A 20,561-nucleotide genomic window follows, 5' to 3' on the forward strand; every position below is an offset into this window, starting at 1 on the left:
TTGCATTATTCATTTGTTCCCATGGTTTCAGATTTAGTCATGCAGATCTTCCATCTGTCTAAGCCCTCAATTCTTTATGTTCATTGTTCGGCACCTTTATTGGTTTATGTGTGCAAATTTTCTCAGTGTTTATTAAAAGCTAACCTTGCATTGTTCATTCTGCCTTCTGGATTTACACAGCCACCGTGGCAGTCATTGTATGGACTGGCATTAAGATTTGTTTTCACTGCATTTAACAGCCAATATTATAAACCAGATGTGGGTGTATCAGCAGATAAAAAGGCCAGCTTTGAACTTTTCTCTAATGACTAATGAACTAATGACTATTTATTTTTGACTCTTTCTTTTTTAAATAGAGAGCGACACAGGCTGCACTATACTCAAGATTTACACTGTTTTATCTTTCTGGATGCAAATTTAGTTTTTCAGTCTCTTTTTGTCATTTAATCACAACAGTAGATTTCCTTTGCATCACACAGTCATGTGAAATCTATTTGTTCATGTGACTATTTTAAACTCAAAGGTGACGTGAAAATTCCAACAAATTCGCATCGTGTTGTAGAACTGGTTGTGCAGTCAGTACAAGGCCACTGTTTGCTTGTCATTATGAAGAACTTACCTGGTGTCTTTTCACACATTTATCGCGCACGGTGCGGTCACAACATGAAACTGTGGTTTGTTAGATTATTTATGGCTGCATGTGTTTGCTTTTTCTACTGGAATTTGCAGGGATTGATGTCATCAGAGGACTTGAGCACATTTCAGAGGTCAGTACAGACACACACTCTTGCAGGGGCGCAGAGATCAGCATTTGACTCATATAAAAGATTCATTGAAAGCATCAGTTTTAGTCACATGGCGAGAAAACACCGGCTGAAATTAAAAAAGGAATAATAAATACAGATATCAATAATTCATTTCTTACTATTTGAAATTCCAGTTTCACGTATCAGTTGTCCTAAGACAAGAACGGGTATTGTTCCAAATTCATGTATAACTTTGATGAAAGATTTTGATCCACTTCAAATGTTGACTACTGTTGTACAGATCATAATTTTTTATATCAGTAATTACATGGTTTTTAGTGCAAATGTCTATTATTGATATCAACAATTAAATTGCTATAGTAAAAAATGTCATTTTTGATATCAAAAAATCTATTGTCACTAGTAATGACAATGTTAACTTTTGATGTCTGTAATGTGATTGTTACTAGTAAGAAAGTTATTACTCTCTTATTTATTGATATCTTAAATCCTTTTCCGGACATCAGAAATATAAAATTAAATGATGAAATACATCTGCAGATATCAAGAACTTGCATTTCAAATAGTGAAAATGTAATTCCTTATATCAGTAATTTATATTTCATAAGGAATATGCGAGGGGATGAAAAAAGACTATCAATTTTAACCTCCCAAAAATAGTGTGTGGTAACTAAAGGCACGTTTACACGACAACAATGTACTAAAAGCGTAAAAGTTTTTCCTTTGCGTTTTTCACGTACTGATGACAACGTCGTCCTGCGCTATTATTTACATAATTCATAACTGAATGTGACATGACAAGAAACGTTTTGTGTTTTTTACATATTATTTGTATAAGAGTGAATCTGCATATTTTAAAATAAATCATTTGCACAAAGTTTTAATTGATTACTTCAAAACTACAATAGACCTGGGGCCAGTTGCATAAACTTTCAATAATTTTATCACTCAAAAACTCAACCGAAATTACATTTTTAAAAGTTTTTTCCTTAAAAAAAAATTGACATCTTAAAATAGCTGGAATGCAACTCTACACGCTTGCCTCATTTACGCGTTTCTATGAATATTCAAATGAGCCCCGCCTCCACTCACACTAATTCAGAGATCCACATGTTGACGATCACACGTTGACCTGATTGGTTACAAGGTAGTTTGTGACGTCAGAAACAACAGCGATTTTTGGTCTTTGGTTCACTGCAGTTTTAAGGAGAAAATACTCAACAATGGTGTTGACTTATGCATTTGTACATGGTTTGTCTTAAAGCTTATTAAAAACACCACAAAGACACATAAACAACTTTAAATACTTGATTTTCACCACAAGGGGACTTTAAGACTTAACTAGTTTGACCAATTAGCAGCAAGACAAGGATAATCAATCTTAATTTTCTGATTAAAATTATATCGATCTACGTTTTTATGTAACTGAATTAAAAAAGTTAGAACTAGTCTTAAAGAAAAAAATTAGATGACTAACTCTAAAGACTAGAGTTAAACACTGAGTTTGTGCAACCGGCAACAGGAACTTTCACAGTTCTATCCCTTTTAATCCTTTAATTTAATTACTTTGAGCCACCAATGGTTATACCTATAGGTTTAACAAATGTCACAATGACAAGAACTATGATACATTTGTATAAGGCAAGTCCAAAGAATCAAGAGCTTATCCGATATCCGGCTCCCTCACAAGTTAAGTTAAAAGTTAGACTTCCTACGGCACTTTGAAGTAGAACTATCAAACTGAAAAGGTTTCAGATGCCTAAATCAAATTGAAATACTTGTTATCTATCCGATGCAAACAAGGAATTATGTTAATTATAAATAAATAAATTAATTAATTAATCAATTAATTGCAGTAATCAACTTTACGTGTGTGGATTTCAAGAAAGCTACCACACAAAAAAAATAGCAAAAGAAAACTTCAACTAAATTTCTTCACACGTCAAGCCACCAATGTTCAAACCAAATCTACTCCATTATTAATGAGTGCACAGGAGTTCAAGCAAATTTTCTGGACACTGTGCATGAACATGACTGTGCATCTGTTCTTTATGTAAATAAACCTTCTGATTCACAGGCAGTTTTGGTTCTCTCTATCCTGTTCCCAATAATTGACAAAAGGCACAGTCATTCTTCTTGACTTTAATTCTCATTTCATTTCATTTCATTTTGAAGAACACAACATGACGTCTTACCTCAAAGGTTATAATTATCAGATTAAACTAAACTGTCAAAGTTCTGCTGCTTCCTTCACTACCTGTCACAACTAAAACATGAGTTAAAATATGAAAAAGATACATATATACAGGCTAAAACGAATTAGTAATAGAGTGGCTTATTTCAAAAAACCTTATTAAAATAAATAAACCGTAACTATCAAAACCATTACTGAAACTACTAGAAATGTGTACTGGAAGTTTACTACTGAAAATTGGTCACCAAGATTAAAATAATTATTAAAATAAAAAGTGCATTTGAAAAACCAAATCTACAAAAACATTGACATAGATAACGCATAATGCAAATTCTTTATTCCTTTTCAATGTGGATCTGGCGACGCTAGCGGCAGTAGCTAGCTAGGTTTCCATCCAAAGTTGTGAATTTAACTTATGCGCAAAATTGGATTAGAGCATAAAACATTTACGAAAAAAGCACCATTTCCATCCAGTCAGTCGAAGAGAATAAAATGGTCACTTCCTGATAAACTGGTGCTATAACAAGAAAAATGGAAGTTGCTGCAGTAGAATCCACTGTATATGATAATGTTCATATTTATTATCCACTACTCTTCAGAACGCGCAGACAAAACGCAATAAACGCGGTCCTGACATCTTGCTTTCTGAGGCGGATGCCTGTTTGGGAATGCAGTCGTGTAAGACAGTTCTGGGAGGTTATTTTACCGAACAATTTTGACGACAGACTTTGCTCAAGCATTTCAGAACAACCAAACAGCATTTCAGATGCTGTGCAATGAGATTGGTCCCCCGGTTGGTCCAGTTATGCCATCCCATCACGCAAAGTCGTATGACTTTTTTGATGCGCATCGAGGATTTGTTAAATGTGTTTCTATCATAGTTTATGTACATGTTTTCTTATTGAAAAATAAATATTTCCGACTCGTACGTTTTATTTTTTGAATTTATGCGCATCTTGCCGTTTCCATCCAGTGTTTTTTATGCGATATCCCAAAATGTGCATAAAAATAGTTGGATGGAAACATAGCTAGTGACTATTGGCGACAGATCAAGGGATGCAAGTTCAGAAAAAGCACATTTTGCACAACCAATAGGAGTGAAGACAGTCAGTGGAGTGCAGGCAAGACAGGACAGAGTTCTGGAGCAATTTCGCTGTGCTAAATGATTTGACTGCAACCACACATACATGGATATAATAAAACGATGCATGGAAAAGAAACTGTCGGCAGTGTTCATTGAGTTTGATTCATACATTGATAGTTCTTTCAGGGAACAACCTACCGCAGGGGAGATTCAACTCCCTTTTAAGGACCCCAGGGTGATTGGGGTAGAATAGCTCAAACCCTGACTTGAGTAAAGGTACTTCTCCAGGACTCAATATGTAGTTAATGGCTAAACTATAAAATGCTACAATGATAAGGAGGGATACCAATGGTGATCCACCTCTACTCATCAGTTCATAACACTGATCATCCCTATAGAAACAATCCACCAAAGAGGAGCATATATCCCTTCTTCAAGACCCAACAACAGTCGAGGAGGAAAGGGAGGCAAATGAGAGCAGGGCATAATTGCAGTTTGCCTAATAACATGGTTTAGAGACTGGATCTTATCATCCAGTCTCTAAACCATAGCCGATGGGGAGCATAGGCCGCCTACTTGAAGACCCCAATGTAATTGGGGGGAAGCAGCTCATACTCTGCCGTGAGTGAAAGCACTCTAAGACCTGCTAACGCTTCGTTTTTTTAGCACAAGAGCATTGTATGCAACAGATACGAAGGAGGGATACCCCACAGGCGAGTTTCCTTGACATATTGCATTGTCGAACCGTATACCCATCAAAAAACCCATCCAAAGGGTAGCATACCTCCCTACTTTAAAACCCAACAGTAATTAGGGAGGGAGGTAAATTAAATAGAGGGAATCTACACTGCCCTACAAACCTCTGCTCAACCCTAAGGCGGTAACCTTCAGCCCTCATGGACCCCCCGAGAGGAATATATCTCCTGAAAGCTGCTGACTGAGAGCCCAGCTCTGTAAACTTCTCGGCCTCATCGGCAGACTGCAGAGGACAGAATGTGAGATCAAAGCATCAAGGAAAAAGATTTTTCCTTCATGGCAACTATAGCAAACATTGATGCACTGGCCGTGTGCTTTGTGACATGGATGGCTAGATCTGTGGCTCATGCAGCTGTTTTTTTTTTTTTTTGGACTGCCTCAAGAGATAGAACCACTCAATGGGCAGGCTTGGAGTCACCTCAACACCTGTGTCCCACCTGTGTCCCGGCAGCGCTGCTGAGCGGAAATTGGGGGGAGTCCTTGGTGTGCAGGGCCCCGCAGGTCTGTCTTGCTTCCACACAAGCCTTGCCATGAGCCGCAAGAAGGTAAGCAGAGGTGGCAGACTTATTGATAACATCCCCACAATCAAAGGCAGCCGCATTGCTTCAGCAGACACGGGGCTGGAACCACGAGGTATAAACACCTGACTTTATTCCCACAAGAAGAAAGTCAAGCGAGAGGATCCCTAGGATCTCCCTCCTCAAAGCTCATCACAGTGAGCGCATTCAGTTTCCTCGAGAGCTGGAATTTGGTTTATTAAAAACACCCACCTCAACTTTTCCTCAGAATTGGACACATCACATTAATCAGTCAGGTCGGAAGCGGCCACAGAGCGACTTCCTGAACCAAAATGAAAACAACATAGCAGGAGAAGCCCAAAAAGGAAAGCTGCTGTTAGGCTCCTCCTTATGCTTCGCCTACCATCCCCACAATCGATCCCACCCTGCTACCTCAGCGGTCACAGGACCCGAACTGCGAGGTGTAGGCGCTACACGCTCATTCCTGAAGAGTGATTCAAGCATGTGGAGCTTCCCACAGTGAACACATCACAATGATTGCATTCAGCTCCCTCGAGAGCCGAACGCGCTCCATGCAAGCGCTAGATTCTTATCTTTCTAACGAGAATCAAGCAATAACAGAGCCTCTTACTGTGAATGCATCGCCATGAGTTCCTTCAACTCCCTCTAGAGCTGACCGCCATGTAAACGCTAGATTTCTATCCCTCGGGAGAAAATCAAGCAACAACAGAGCTTCTTTCCACAAATGAGTGTATCAATAGACAATGGACCTTTATATACTTCACTAATGTCACCACACCTTAATGTCAAACACATTTTGACTACTTCAAGTCCTCAGTCTAAACCTTCTGCATTAAATACGTATTTTTTTAATCTCATTTAGGGATCCACAAATCCACTAGTCGTCCCTGATCTTTGTAACTGTTTAACTGAGGGCTAGTTATGTAATATTATAACTATAATATAAGAATTGTTGTAATGATTGCTTCACCATGATTTGATGTTTACTCAATCTTTTGATTTTTAACCTTGAGGCAAATGTGTTGACAGATACGCCTCAAGCAAAATGTAGTTTTCAACCGCATACCATAGTTCTTACACGTACTGTTTTCTCACAGCCTCAAACCCATTTATTTGCACAGATGCAAAGATGAGTGGGAAGTATATTTTATCATTTTGAATGTCTCTGTTATTTTGTAACAAGTGTGATATTTAAGTATAAATATGATATTTAAAGGGATAGTTCACCCAAAAATGAAAATTCTGTCAGTATTTACTCACCCTCATGTTGTTCCAACCCCGTAAGACCTTCGTTCATCTTCGGAACACGAATTAAGATATTTTTGATTAAATCTGAGAGCTGGATCACTCCTCCATAGGCTTCTTCAGGGATTGAAACTTGTCGGCCTCGAAAAGTTATTAAAGACATTGTTAAAATAGTCCAAGTGACTACAGTGGCTCAATATTAAGTTTATTAAGCAACGAGAATACTTTTTGTGTGCAAAAACAAACAAAAATAACGCCTTTATTTCAACTATTCATGTCCTTCTCTGTGGGCCTCGAGTCAGTTCACTAGTGTAAAAGCATAGAATAAAATAAAAGAATAAAAATATCTTAATTCGTGTTCTTACGGGGTCTTACGAAGGTCTTACGGGGTTGGAACAACATGATGGTGAGTAAATACTGACAGAATTTTCATTTTTGGGTGAACTATCCCTTTAAGTGTGACATTGTGATTTTGCCGAGTTAGACATGTTCCTGGGTCAACATACTTTGTTGATCATGGAACAACATTCCTCTCTGAAAATGTAGCCTTATCCCTACAGCTAAATCTAATTCTGATGTAGAAGCACCAAGCCTAAACTTGACATAAACTTAAAACTTCTCCTTTAAATCTGGTTGGTTGACTGGAATGTTGTTCCAGGAGTTGTTGATGCAGGAACACGTTTTACTTTGCAAAATCAGGTTCTTTGTGTTCAGTGCCGAGTCCCACATATAGTCTAGTGTTACTTTAACCGGCTTCAGACACAAGAAGGCCATTGATTTGGTTAGGCAAACTCGAGATGGTATCTTTAGCAAATTTCAATACTCAACAATGTGGATTTGAACCATGAATTTAATTTCTTCTCTTCTTCTAAATGTGCTGAAATGCAATGGCACTCTATCATATCCCATTAACATTAGAAGGGAAACTGGAGGTAATGGTTATATATACAGTAATGTGTTCTGGTATGTATGGGTTAATGGGGTGAAGTTTCTGTATTTCCTATGTACCCTATATAATGATTCATATAATTCCACTCCAGTTAAAGAAAGAGTTTCTCTTACGTTTTTATCTGCTTTTCTCTGCAGGGCTACGGAAGTAAGCTGGATTGTAAACGATACCACTGAAGAGGAAGTGCCAGACTGCTCTTTGAGACGTATCATAAAGCAGGAAGACAGTCTGAAAAAACATTTTAGCTTCTTAGTGCCTGTTCTGCAGTGGCGTGATTCTTTTATTTACTCACATTGGAAAACGCTCCGGAATGAACCGTTGCCTTACGGCTGGAAGGACCAGCCTTTCCATGGTAAACCCTCACTACAGTCACTGACTGTAGCCTAAAGAAATAGCACCACAAACAAGGAAACAAAACAAAACCATAAAAGTTGGCACCTCAAAGCATCTTTGTTTTCCAGAAATTGGCAAGACTCTTTCTTTGCTTTCACATCCTGGCAACATTCGTCTGTTTGAGCGGAAGACGCCAGATTCATGTGTGCGTTGTGCCGTGGTGGGTAACGGAGGTATCCTCAAAGGATCCGGGCAGGGGAAAGTCATAGACAGTCACGATTATGTTTTCAGGTTTGTGCGTTCTATTAGAAAAGCAAATGAGGTGCCTTCTGATATTCAGTTTCATAAAAATGAACATTTAAGATGAAGTGTGTAATCTTTTGATGTCAAAATCATTTCTATCACAGCGGTTTATATGTGCACGCAGTAACATTTCCAGACTCTTAAAAATAATGGTTCCAAAAGGGTATTTGTAGCGATGCCATTGAAGAACCTTATATCTAGCAGCATATCTCCCTGTAGCTCAAGACTGGTTGTCCACTGAAGCTAAGCAGGGCTGAGTCTGGTTAGTACCTGGATGGGAGACCTCCTGGGAAAAACAGGCTGCTGCTGAAAGAGGTGTAAGTGAGGCCAGCAGGGGGCGCTCACCCTGTGGTCTGTGTGGGGACACTATACTGTCAAAGAGCACCATCCTTCGGATACGATGTTAAACCGAGGTCCTGACTCTCTGTGGTCAATATAAATGCCTTGGCACTTCTCGTAAAGAGTACGGGTGTAACCCCCCGGTGTCCTGGCCTCATTCCCTCCAATGGCCCTCGCCAATCATGGCCTCCTAATAATCCCCATCCACTGAATCATCTCTATCACTCTCTCTCCTCTCCACCTATAGCTGGTGTGTAGCCGTTGTTCTGTGGCTGACGTCACATCATCCAAGTGGATGCTCACACTGGTGGTGGTTGAGGAGAGATCCCGACATGATTGTAAAGCGCTTTGGGTGTACAGTAGTAAAGCACTATATAAATGCCTCATTCATTCATTCATTCATTCATTCATTATTTGCTTCTAATAATCTAAAGAACCTTTTTTATAAAGAATTTTTTATAAAGAATTTTTTATAAAGAATGGAAAGGTTCTGTGGATGTTAAAGGTTCTTTATGGAACCATCGATGCCAATAAAGAACCTTTCTTTTTAAGTCAGCTTATAAGAATAAATAATACTTTTGAGGGAAATGTTTAAAACCATACAGTGTTGGATGTAATGTGTTACTTTGTAATTAATTACTGTGATTTAATTACTTTTCCCTTGAAAAAGTAAAGTAAGGGATTACTCTTAATTTTTTTGTAAGTTACTTCTAATGTAATTGCATTAAATATTGTATAGACTATAGAACAATTCTATATAAAACAATAGTGGATTTAACGTCTAATGATACAATGTATGTTTTTAATGTAGAAGATTTAATTAGTAGCTAGTCATAGCCTAATTACTTTTTTACAGTAACTTGTACGCAACACTGATGTCATATAAGTAGCCCAATAAAACCAGTTATATTTTATTTTTTATTTTACGTCACCTCATGGGGATGGACATGTTGAGATCACATGACCAACCACATCATCTCTGGAATAAACCAATCATGACAAACGGTGAATAGAACCTTTCTATAATGCCATCAGTAACTGATGCATCAACCCTAATAGATATAGTTAAATCAATTTAAAGATAATTATTTTCTTAAAATATGTAATTTTATATTTTATTTGATAAAAGTACTATTTATTCTTATTTATTATATATTTATATATTATATAAACATATCATCTAACATTTCCTTGCTAGAATGCATTGTGAATAACTGTCCTTATGTTTCATTATTCAGATCTTTGTTGCTATAACAGTGTAAAAAAAGTTTAAATTAAATTAAACATGAATAAACATAAATTAGAGTAAATAAGTAAATGAGTGAACAAATTAATAAATACATCTAACAGTACAGTACTATAATGGGTAGAAACAAATATAATATATAACCTTATATAAATTAAGTATTTTCCAAATAATATTTTGACATAGTTTTTTTTTCCACAGTACAAATTGGGTTTGAAATTTTTTTCATTTTAGGATGGGGGTCCCTCACAGGAAAATAATCATATTTAGGAGTCTGTCTGTGGCATCTAAAAGATTGAAACCCCATGATCTAACATACACTAAACCAATTATTAGAAATAAAAAAATCTTGAACTATTATCAAATATTATAAAACTGATTAGAAAAAACGTTCACTGTATGGGCAAATTCTAAATATTTTGGGCTTTTTTGTTACTTTCAGAGGCATTTGTGACTGTTTTCTTTACATTATTAGTTGGTTTACTGCTGTGAAAGCGCAATGATACTAATGCTAATTTTAATGATTTTTTTAGAGTTAATGGGGCAGTCATCAAAGGTTTTGAAGACGATGTTGGGACAAAGACGTCTTTCTACGGCTTCACCACCAACTCCCTCAAGAACTCCCTTGCTGCTTATTACGAAGACGGGTTCGACAAGGTGCCACGTGACCCGGTATAGGACCTTCTCATTTGCTATTTAATAATTATAATTCGAAACGTTGCCCTCTGCTGGTTTGCTGATGAATGTCAGTGCGAAATGACTAATTTTTTAGACGTTATCACCACAGGGCATTGGATATATTTTTATACCTGCGGAAACTCGAGACTATAAGATGTTGTCAGCTGCCATCCAGGGTGTGTCTGTATCCTCCGGACCTGATAAAGGTGAAAGGTGGGTGTAACAATAAAATTCATACACGTTGCTATTTACTGACGTCTTTTTAAAAATCTTAGCAGGAACCTTGCTGCGCCAGCAGATGGTGCATTACTCCTACAAGTTGGGCTGAGACGAATTCACAATTTAGGAGCTGGTTCAGATGACACAAATTGATTAAAAAAAAATATTGCAAAATGCGCTCAGATCAGAAATTGAAGGTTGTTTTGATTTGGTATTTTGTGTATATTTAGGTGTGGCATCCAAATAATTATTTTGTTCAAAATGACAATTAGGCTATCAACGTAATTAGTAAATATGACAAATGCAAGGGTGGGGCAAATGTTTTCATATTATTATTGTTATTATTATTATAACAGTTCCCAATTCAACACAGTCACAAAACAAAAGAACTTCATTAGTTCAACATACAATACAAAAACATCAATAATTACATTGATTAATAATGGCTATTGGTTCCCTTATGTTTATTTTAAAAAATAATTCTCTGGTCAGACACATTTCTCTGTTAAATAACACTGACCAAAACTGATTACTGAACATTATTTAAAGTCCTGCAGTTGATAATTGGATCACTTAAAACTCATCTTTGATCACCAAAATGATATTTAAAATTTTTTCACTGAAAAAAAATTCCCTTAAAATAGTTTGAATGTAACTCTACACCTCATTTAGTATACGTGGTACAAAATATGCAAATTAGCCCCGCCTCCACTCACTCACACCAGCTCAGAGATCCACTCGTTGACATCAACCGTTGATCTGATTGGTTACAAGGTAGTTTGTGACGTCAGAAACACCAGCGATTTCAAACCGTATTTTCAGGAGAAAATACTCAGTAATTGTTTTTACTTATGCATTTGCACTTGGTTTGTCTTAAAGCATATTATAAACACCACATAGACATATAAACAATACTAAATGCTTGGTTTTCACCACAGCCAGACTTTACATATTTACACTTTACATACTATACTCCATTAATTCTTTGTTGAAAGTTCTGAGTTGTTGTTTTTTGTACTGAATATCTAAGATGGCAGTTAGTTATAATTAAAATCCATGCCCCAAAATGAGAAAAACATTTAACATATACAATTTTAAGTTACTTTTGTTGTTGAAATGAAAGGTAATACATTGCCAAATGTACATGAATTCACCCTATATAATGAACATATATTGTTCATAAAACAGCCTATTTTTGTATGACAATACCTTTATAGGTAATTCATACAGAACAATAAAAATGTCATACATTTCTAAAAATGTTTTTATTTTGGATTCTATTTTCCTTAAATTTAGAGTACTATTTTGCATTGTGTTTGCTTCTTTAATTAAATTGCGCTGAATTGGAATTCTAAAAGGCATTCTACTGCTTCTAGAGTTTGAACTGCTATTTAGAACATTTCTTTAACTTTACAAAACAGTTTATTTGGTTAATAAAACAGGGCCTCGGATCTTTTTGGATATAATCCTGAAATACATCAGTTCAAGATGATCCATCCATCCTTCGTTCAGTATGTGACTCAGAGGTGAAAGTATTTTCCAACACATTCGTCAATACACGTTATTGTCACTTTTCTTTTCTCTCCCTCAATGTAATGCCATTGCCATGTATTTTTAATTGACAGGTTTCTGAAATCCCCACAGCTGGATGAATACAGGGATATTTACATGCCCAGCACGGGTGCTCTAATACTGCTGACTGCTTTACACACCTGTGACCAGGTCAGACTTGAAACTTGAAATCAGCATTTGACATTCTTATTTAAAATCTATTGCCGCAAGTGTTGCTAAATAAATGTTGTGGATGCTGGCTTCTCTCTCAGGTCGCTGCGTATGGCTTCATCACAGACAATTACAAAAACTTCTCAGACCATTACTATGACAAGATTACGAAGCCTATGATCTTCTATGCCAACCATGACATGATGATGGAGGGGCGTCTTTGGAAGCAGCTGCACTCTCATAAAGTCTTGTGGCTATATCAGAGACAAGAAACCAGAAAATGATGTCCCTTCAGTGAATCTTTGGACATGGGAGAAAAGAAAAAAAACAGGTTACAGGACTGCAAAAATGAAATTGCCAAAGAAGTATTTTGGATTAATCTGTTAAAAATGTCAGATTAATTTAAAGATTCGCAGACGTTTTGTTGTGCCCTGCTTTTCCTGCGACATTTAGAGGCAAGGCAACATCACTGAGAATGAATTCCAGTCTGGTTTCCCATCAAAAAAAATAAGCACAGAGACTGTATATATTCATTTAATACTGGTTCTGGAAAAATACCAGTGCTGATTTTACTGTATTTTAGTGCTGCACTCTAGACCACAATACAGTCCTAGACAGACTGTAAAACTGTGTTTGACTCATTGATACCTTGTTTAGGTCATATATAGAAGAAATGGGTTGCTGTGAGAACACAGGCAACTTTAATTGGACCTCTTTGATGTGGCGCCCCCCAGGGTTCAATCCTTGGACCTCTCCACTTCAGTCTGTATAATGTGTAAATTTATATTGTCATGCCAAAAATGTATTAGACAAATCATTCTCCATTGGTATACTGTATTGCACTCATGTAGATAGATAAAGATAAAGAAACAAAATTGCTTTTTAGTGTACATAGCCCTATGTTTCCAAAAGACAAAACCATCCTGACAATTGACAAGACAACACTTGTTGCAGCCAAATGACTGGAGCTAGGCAAATATGATTTCTGAAGGGTCATGTGACACAGAAGACTGAAGTAATGGCTGCCAAAAATTCGGCTTTGCCATGACGGAAATACATAAATTACATTTTAAAATATATTCAAATAAAAAAACAGTAACTTTAAATTGTATTAACATTTCACAATATTATCACTTTTTTTTAAACAAAACATCTTGCAGATTACTTTCAAAGACAATAAAACAATCTTAATTATTTCAAACTTTTGGCCTGCCAAATATGTCACAACAAAGGGCTCTCAAAATCTCTGTTCTCTCACTCAAATCTCTGTACTTAATGGCACATTATTGTTTTCAACATATACGTTGCTTTGTGCAGTGAATCTGTTCATTTATCTTACTCTATAAAAAAATCTTCAAAGCAAAATTAACAGTTTTTTGCTTCAAGGTGCTGGTTTTTAGCTTGTGATCACTGTGATAGTGACATTAACTGCTTTATTTAAACATGCCCCAGGTGTGCAACATCTGTTTGTGGGATATCCGGAAGGTGATCGCAACCCCTGATCCTTTGATCACCGCTCGCCCTTATCTTTGTGGGAGCAGGTGAAGGGATGCAGAACCACAAGCCTTGTTCTTCAGTTTTCACCTGGTTCTTCACTGCACACAGTCTCATTCAGACACTTGTCAGAGCCATATTCACTATCCTGTTCCAGATGACTTCATTTAGGAGGGGACAGGAAGCACTTTGATCTGCGAGTGAAAACCGAGACTTCTAGATCTCAATGTGCGCACATGCAAGTTTAAGCATATAAATGAGTCCAAGGATGGTTAAATTGTTCAGACACTTTCATGATAGAATACTTCAGATACATTGAACAAAACAAACGTTGAGTTCTATTCATTTTAAGTTGCTGCACAACAACATGTAACTAATTAATACAGATTTGGTGGGATGAATTAACCCAAAGGGAAGAAAGATCACATAGGAGGAGGAGGAGGTCTCTTTAATATCTCACTTCTTTCTCCTAAAGACACATATTTAAAGGGATAGTTTTTTCAAAAATGTAAAATCTTGACTTCCATAGTATTTTTTTTCTTTACTATGGAAGCTAGTGGGGTCCATCATTTTGTTCCCTATATTCTTCAAAATATCTTCTTTTGTGTTCAGCAGAACAAAAAGAAACAACTTGAGAGCGAGTAAATGATAGCCTAACAGAATTTAAATTTTTGGGTGAACTGTCACTTTAAAGAGGAGCACATGGAGACTTTTGATTATGTCTTGCTTCTTGTAAAGTAGTTTTGAATTTGATTTCTCTTAAAATGTAACAAGACAAAGCAAAAGTAAAGCTTTACAAGAAAAAGTAAAGCTTTATGGATTCACGCATCAAATCTCTTGTGCAACACCCTTGTGGAAATGGCGAAGAGCGGAAAATGGCTCTCTAACCATGCTCACATTTACCAGGATATCAAAGTCTGAAATCAACTTGAAGATCTCAATATGTAGTGTTGGGGAAAGTTACTTTTAAAAGTAATGCATTACAATATTGCGTTACTCCCTAAAAAAGTATCTAACTGCATTACTTTTTATGGAAATGACTGCGTTACTTTACTTTTGCGTTACTTTTCCTCATCTAAGCTGCGCTTGCTTGTATGTTTTTTTAATAACAAAAAGAACAAAAGTCATTTTTTTCACAAATGTAAAGGCCCTTTCACACCAAAAGTGAAATGAATGAAGAACATGCAATTCACACCTGTACAGTAGAGGGCGCCGCTCAAACAAACCTTTCAGCTGTTCTGCTGAAAAAAGTTCAACACAATAAAACAAGAAAAGAAAATAAACACAAATATGATGTTTATCTAAAGTAATTTTTGCTTATTAGTATGGGTGAATTGGATCATCGAAGGTCAGCAGCAAAGACATTGCTAAATATAGTGAGATTAAATACAAAAAGCATGTAATTTAACATATGGTTTGCATAATATTCTGAGTTTGCATTTTATTGTTTTTATTTGTTTTGAGAAATGGGGAATGTTTTTGTCCAAGTGAGATGAATAAATGCCTGCTCACATTTAGTCTAGAGCTACAATAACCGTCATGTTTACATGAATAATGCTGAGGAGAGGTGTCAGTCTAAACCCTGGGAAAACAAAGTAACTCAGATAGTTTGCTGTAAATTTAAAAGTAATATGTTACTTTACTAGTTACTTGAAAAAAGTAATCTGATTACATAACTCAAGTTACTCGTAATACCCCAATGTAGGCGTGAGCGGGGCACAACCTAATGCGGGGCTAGTAGTTGTAATACACATGGTTTAAAACTTTCCAAAGCATGATGAAACTTAGTTAATTTACGAGTTGCCATATCAACTCTATATAGAGAAAAAATTGCAGCAAAATTAAAAAATGTTTGGAAGATATCACTGAAAATGTATTTAGCAAAAGTAAATTTCTTAAGTAAATTTTTCATCTCTATTTTTTGTGTTTATTTAAATTCAGACAAATCTGATAGTATTTTAATCTTATATCTGTTATTTAACAGTTGATATGGTTGTTTAATGCTGATCTAGCAGAAGACACTAGCAGGGTTTAAATCCCAGTTGTGCAGTGGAGCATGTTGTAACACTGCTTTACAGTAGAACTATGCTATTCTATTCTATACATTTATGAATTCTATTGAGAAACCATGAGAAAAAGGGTGAATAAAGAGTGAGAGTCAATGTTCAGAAATTACTCATTAAGTTGGCTTGTGAAAGCCAACTTACTGAAATCCTATTTAAACTTCTTCTTCTTCTTCTTCTTCTTTTTCTTCTTCTTCTTCTTCTTCTTCTTCTTCTTCTTCTTCTTCTTCTTCTTCTTCTTCTTCTTCTTCTTCTTCTTCTTCTTCTTCTTCTTCTTCTTCTTCTTCTTCTTAACCAAAATTTTCTGACTCTAACTCCTCCTAGAGTTTTAACTCCACAAACTCCAAACTCGGGTCAGACCTTCAGACTGTTCTGACTCGAGTTGCTAAATCTTTTCAGACTGATTTGACTTTCAGTTTTCTTAAAAATTAATATTAAAAACCATAAAAATCCCATTCACTTTCATTGCAAGAGTTCAAATTGAGCCAGGGCTACGGTTGCCCAGCAGTGTACAACACAAAAACTCAAATCTAAACTCCCTAAAGCCCTAGATTCAATTAAACAACCATTCTATATGTACTAATGAACTTATCTATCTATCTATCTATCTATCTATCTATCTATCTATCTATCTATCTATCTATCTATCTATCTATCTATCTATCTATCTATCTATCTATCTATCTATCTTTCTCTTTCTTTCTTTATAACTAATCTATCTTTCTTTCTTTCTAACTAATCTATCTTTCTTTCTCTTTCTTTCTTTCTAACTAATCTATCTTTCTTTCTTTCTAACTAATCTATCTATCTTTCTTTCTAACTAATCTATCTATCTTTCTTTCTAACTAATCTATCTTTCTTTCTAACTAATCCATCTTTCTTTCTAACTAATCTATCTTTCTTTCTAACTAATCTATCTTTCTTTCTAACTAATCTATCTTTCTTTCTAACTAATCTATCTTTCTTTCTAACTAATCTATCTTTCTTTCTAACTAATCCATCTTTCTTTCTAACTAATCTATCTTTCTTTCTAACTAATCTATCTTTCTTTCTAACTAATCCATCTTTCTTTCTAACTAATCTATCTTTCTTTCTAACTAATCTATCTTTCTTTCTAACTAATCCATCTTTCTTTCTAACTAATCTATCTTTCTTTCTAACTAATCTATCTTTCTTTCTAACTAATCCATCTTTCTTTCTAACTAATCTATCTTTCTTTCTAACTAATCTATCTTTCTTTCTAACTAATCTATCTTTCTTTCTAACTAATCTATCTTTCTTTCTAACTAATCCATCTTTCTTTCTAACTAATCTATCTTTCTTTCTAACTAATCTATCTTTCTTTCTAACTAATCCATCTTTCTTTCTAACTAATCTATCTTTCTTTCTAACTAATCCATCTTTCTTTCTTTCTAACTAATCTATCTATCTTTCTTTCTTTCTAACTAATCTTTCTTTCTAACTAATCCATCTTTCTTTCTAACTAATCTATCTTTCTTTCTAACTAATCTATCTTTCTTTCTAACTAATCTATCTTTCTTTCTAACTAATCTGTCTTTCTTTCTAACTAATCTATCTTTCTTTCTAACTAATCTATCTATCTTTCTTTCTAACTAATCTATCTTTCTTTCTAACTAATCCATCTTTCTTTCTAACTAATCTATCTTTCTTTCTAACTAATCTATCTTTCTTTCTAACTAATCTATCTTTCTTTCTAACTAATCCATCTTTCTTTCTAACTAATCTATCTTTCTTTCTAACTAATCTATCTTTCTTTCTAACTAATCTATCTTTCTTTCTAACTAATCCATCTTTCTTTCTAACTAATCTATCTTTCTTTCTAACTAATCTGTCTTTCTTTCTAACTAATCTATCTTTCTTTCTAACTAATCTATCTATCTTTCTTTCTAACTAATCTATCTTTCTTTCTAACTAATCTATCTTTCTTTCTAACTAATCTATCTTTCTTTCTAACTAATCTATCTTTCTTTCTAACTAATCCATCTTTCTTTCTAACTAATCTATCTTTCTTTCTAACTAATCTGTCTTTCTTTCTAACTAATCTATCTTTCTTTCTAACTAATCTATCTATCTTTCTTTCTAACTAATCTATCTTTCTTTCTAACTAATCCATCTTTCTTTCTAACTAATCTATCTTTCTTTCTAACTAATCTATCTTTCTTTCTAACTAATCTATCTTTCTTTCTAACTAATCTATCTTTCTTTCTAACTAATCCATCTTTCTTTCTAACTAATCTATCTTTCTTTCTAACTAATCTATCTTTCTTTCTAACTAATCTATCTTTCTTTCTAACTAATCTATCTTTCTTTCTAACTAATCCATCTTTCTTTCTAACTAATCTATCTTTCTTTCTAACTGATCTTTCTTTTTTCTAACAAATCCATCTTTCTTTCTTTCTAACTAATCTATCTTTCTTTCTTTCTTTCTAACTAATCTATCTTTCTTTCTCTTTCTTTCTTTCTAACTAATCTATCTATCTTTCTTTCTTTCTAACTAATCTATCTTTCTTTCTCTTTCTTTCTTTCTAACTAATCTTTATTTCTTTCCAACTAATCTTTCTTTCTTTCTAACTAATCTATCTATCTTTCTTTCTTTCTAACTAATCTATCTTTCTTTCTTTCTAACTAATCTATCTATCTTTCTTTCTTTCTAACTGATCTATCTTTCTTTCTAACTAATCTATCTTTCTTTCTTTCTAACTAATCTATCTTTCTTTCTTTCTAACTAATCTATCTTTCTTTCTTTCTAACTAATCTATCTTTCTTTCTTTCTAACTAATCTATCTTTCTTTCTAACTAATCTATATTTCTTTCTTTTTAACTAATCCATCTTTCTTTCTCTTTCTTTCTTTCTAACTAATCCATCTTTCTTTCTAACTAATCTATCTTTCTTTCTTTCTATCTAATCTATCTTTCTTTCTTTCTAATTAATATATCTTTCTTTCTTTCTTACTAATCTTGCTTTCTTTCTAAGTAATCAATCTTTCTTTCTTTCTTTCTTTCTTTCTTTCTTTCTAACTAATCATCTTTCTTTCTTTCTTTCTAACTAATCCATCTGTCTTTCTTTCTTTCTTTCTTTCTAACAAATCTATCTATCTTTCTTTCTTTCTAACCAATCTTTCTTTCTTTCTAACTAATCTTTCTTTCTTTCTTCCTAACTAATCTATCTTTCTTTCTTTCTAACTAATATATCTTTCTTTCTTTCTAACTAATCTATCTTTCTTTCTTTCTTTCTAACTAATCTATCTTTCTTTGTTTCTAACTAATCTATCTTTCTTTCTAACTAATCTATCTTTCTTTCTCTTTCTTTCTTTCTAACTAATCTTTCTTTCTTTCTTTCTAACTAATCCATCTTTCTTTCTAACTAATCTATCTTTCTTTCTTTCTTTCTATCTAATCTATCTTTCTTTCTTTCTAATTAATATATCTTTCTTTCTTTCTTACTAATCTTGCTTTCTTTCTAAGTAATCAATCTTTCTTTCTTTCTTTCTTTCTTTCTTTCTAACTAATCATCTTTCTTTCTTTCTTTCTAACTAATCCATCTGTCTTTCTTTCTTTCTTTATTTCTAACTAATCTATCTATCTTTCTTCCTTTCTAACTAATCTATCTTTCTTTCTTTCTAACTAATCTATCTTTCTTTCTTCCTAACTAATCTATCTTTCTTTCTTTCTTTCTAACTAATATATCTATCTTTCTTTGTTTCTAACTAATCTATCTTTCTTTCTTTCTAACTAATCTATCTTTCTTTCTTTCTTTCTAACTAGTCTATCTTTCTTTCTTTCTAACTAATCTATCTTTCTTTCTTCCTAACTAATCTATCTTTCTTTCTTTCTAACTAATATATCTATCTTTCTTTGTTTCTATCTAATCTATCTTTCTTTCTTTCTAATTAATATATCTTTCTTTCTTTCTTACTAATCTTGCTTTCTTTCTAAGTAATCAATCTTTCTTTCTTTCTTTCTTTCTTTCTAACTAATCATCTTTCTTTCTTTCTTTCTAACTAATCCATCTGTCTTTCTTTCTTTATTTATTTCTAACTAATCTATCTATCTTTCTTCCTTTCTAACTAATCTATCTTTCTTTCTTCCTAACTAATCTTTCTTTCTTTCTTTCTAACTAATCTATCTTTCTTTCTTTCTTTCTTTCTATCTAATCTATCTTTCTTTCTTTCTAACTAATCTATCTTTCTTTCTTTCTTTCTAACTAGTCTATCTTTCTTTCTTTCTATCTAATCTATCTTTCTTTCTTTCTATCTAATCCATCTTTCTTTCTAACTAATCCATCTTTCTTTCTAACTAATCTATCTTTCTTTCTTTCTTTCTTTCTTTCTTTCTATCTAATCTATCTTTCTTTCTTTCTAACTAATCTATCTTTCTTTCTTTCTTTCTAACTAATCTATCTTTCTTTCTTTCTATCTAATCTATCTTTTCTTTCTAACTAATCTTTCTTTCTTTCTAACTAATCTTTATTTATTTCTAACTAATCTATCTTTATTTCTTTCTTTCTTCCTTTCTTTATTTCTTTCTACTTAATCTATCTATCTTTCTAACTAATCCATCTTTCTTTCTAATCTATCTTTCTTTCTAACTAATCTTTCTTTCTTTCTAA

General features: G+C 34.0%; 1 protein-coding gene across 1 annotated transcript; it reads left to right on the forward strand.

The window, feature by feature from the left end:
• Positions 1–613: 613 nt before the first annotated feature.
• st6galnac2 (ST6 (alpha-N-acetyl-neuraminyl-2,3-beta-galactosyl-1,3)-N-acetylgalactosaminide alpha-2,6-sialyltransferase 2) lies at positions 614–13,001 on the forward strand. The gene is made up of 8 exons (XM_077211598.1): positions 614–767; positions 7,672–7,886; positions 7,996–8,158; positions 10,289–10,427; positions 10,543–10,646; positions 12,095–12,178; positions 12,278–12,374; positions 12,476–13,001. Exons 1-8 carry the CDS (start codon positions 664–666, stop codon positions 12,656–12,658), a joined length of 1,089 nt encoding a protein of 362 aa, XP_077067713.1. The 5' UTR covers positions 614–663; the 3' UTR covers positions 12,659–13,001.
• Positions 13,002–20,561: the final 7,560 nt, after the last annotated feature.

Source organism: Siphateles boraxobius, unplaced genomic scaffold (assembly GCF_051911475.1).
Source record: "Siphateles boraxobius isolate OS27281-9 unplaced genomic scaffold, OSU_SipBor_1 66, whole genome shotgun sequence".
NCBI lineage: Eukaryota > Metazoa > Chordata > Actinopteri > Cypriniformes > Leuciscidae > Siphateles > Siphateles boraxobius.

Excerpts from the sequence above, each read along its gene's own strand:
- st6galnac2 (XM_077211598.1), top strand. The coding sequence starts at position 664 with ATGAAACTGTGGTTTGTTAGATTATTTATGGCTGCATGTGTTTGCTTT. Across the intron at positions 10,647-12,094 it reads GGACCTGATAAAGGTGAAAG|GGCCTCGGATCTTTTTGGAT; the intron begins GTGGGTGTAACA and ends TTAATAAAACAG. Across the intron at positions 12,179-12,277 it reads GTTCAGTATGTGACTCAGAG|GTTTCTGAAATCCCCACAGC; the intron begins GTGAAAGTATTT and ends TTTAATTGACAG.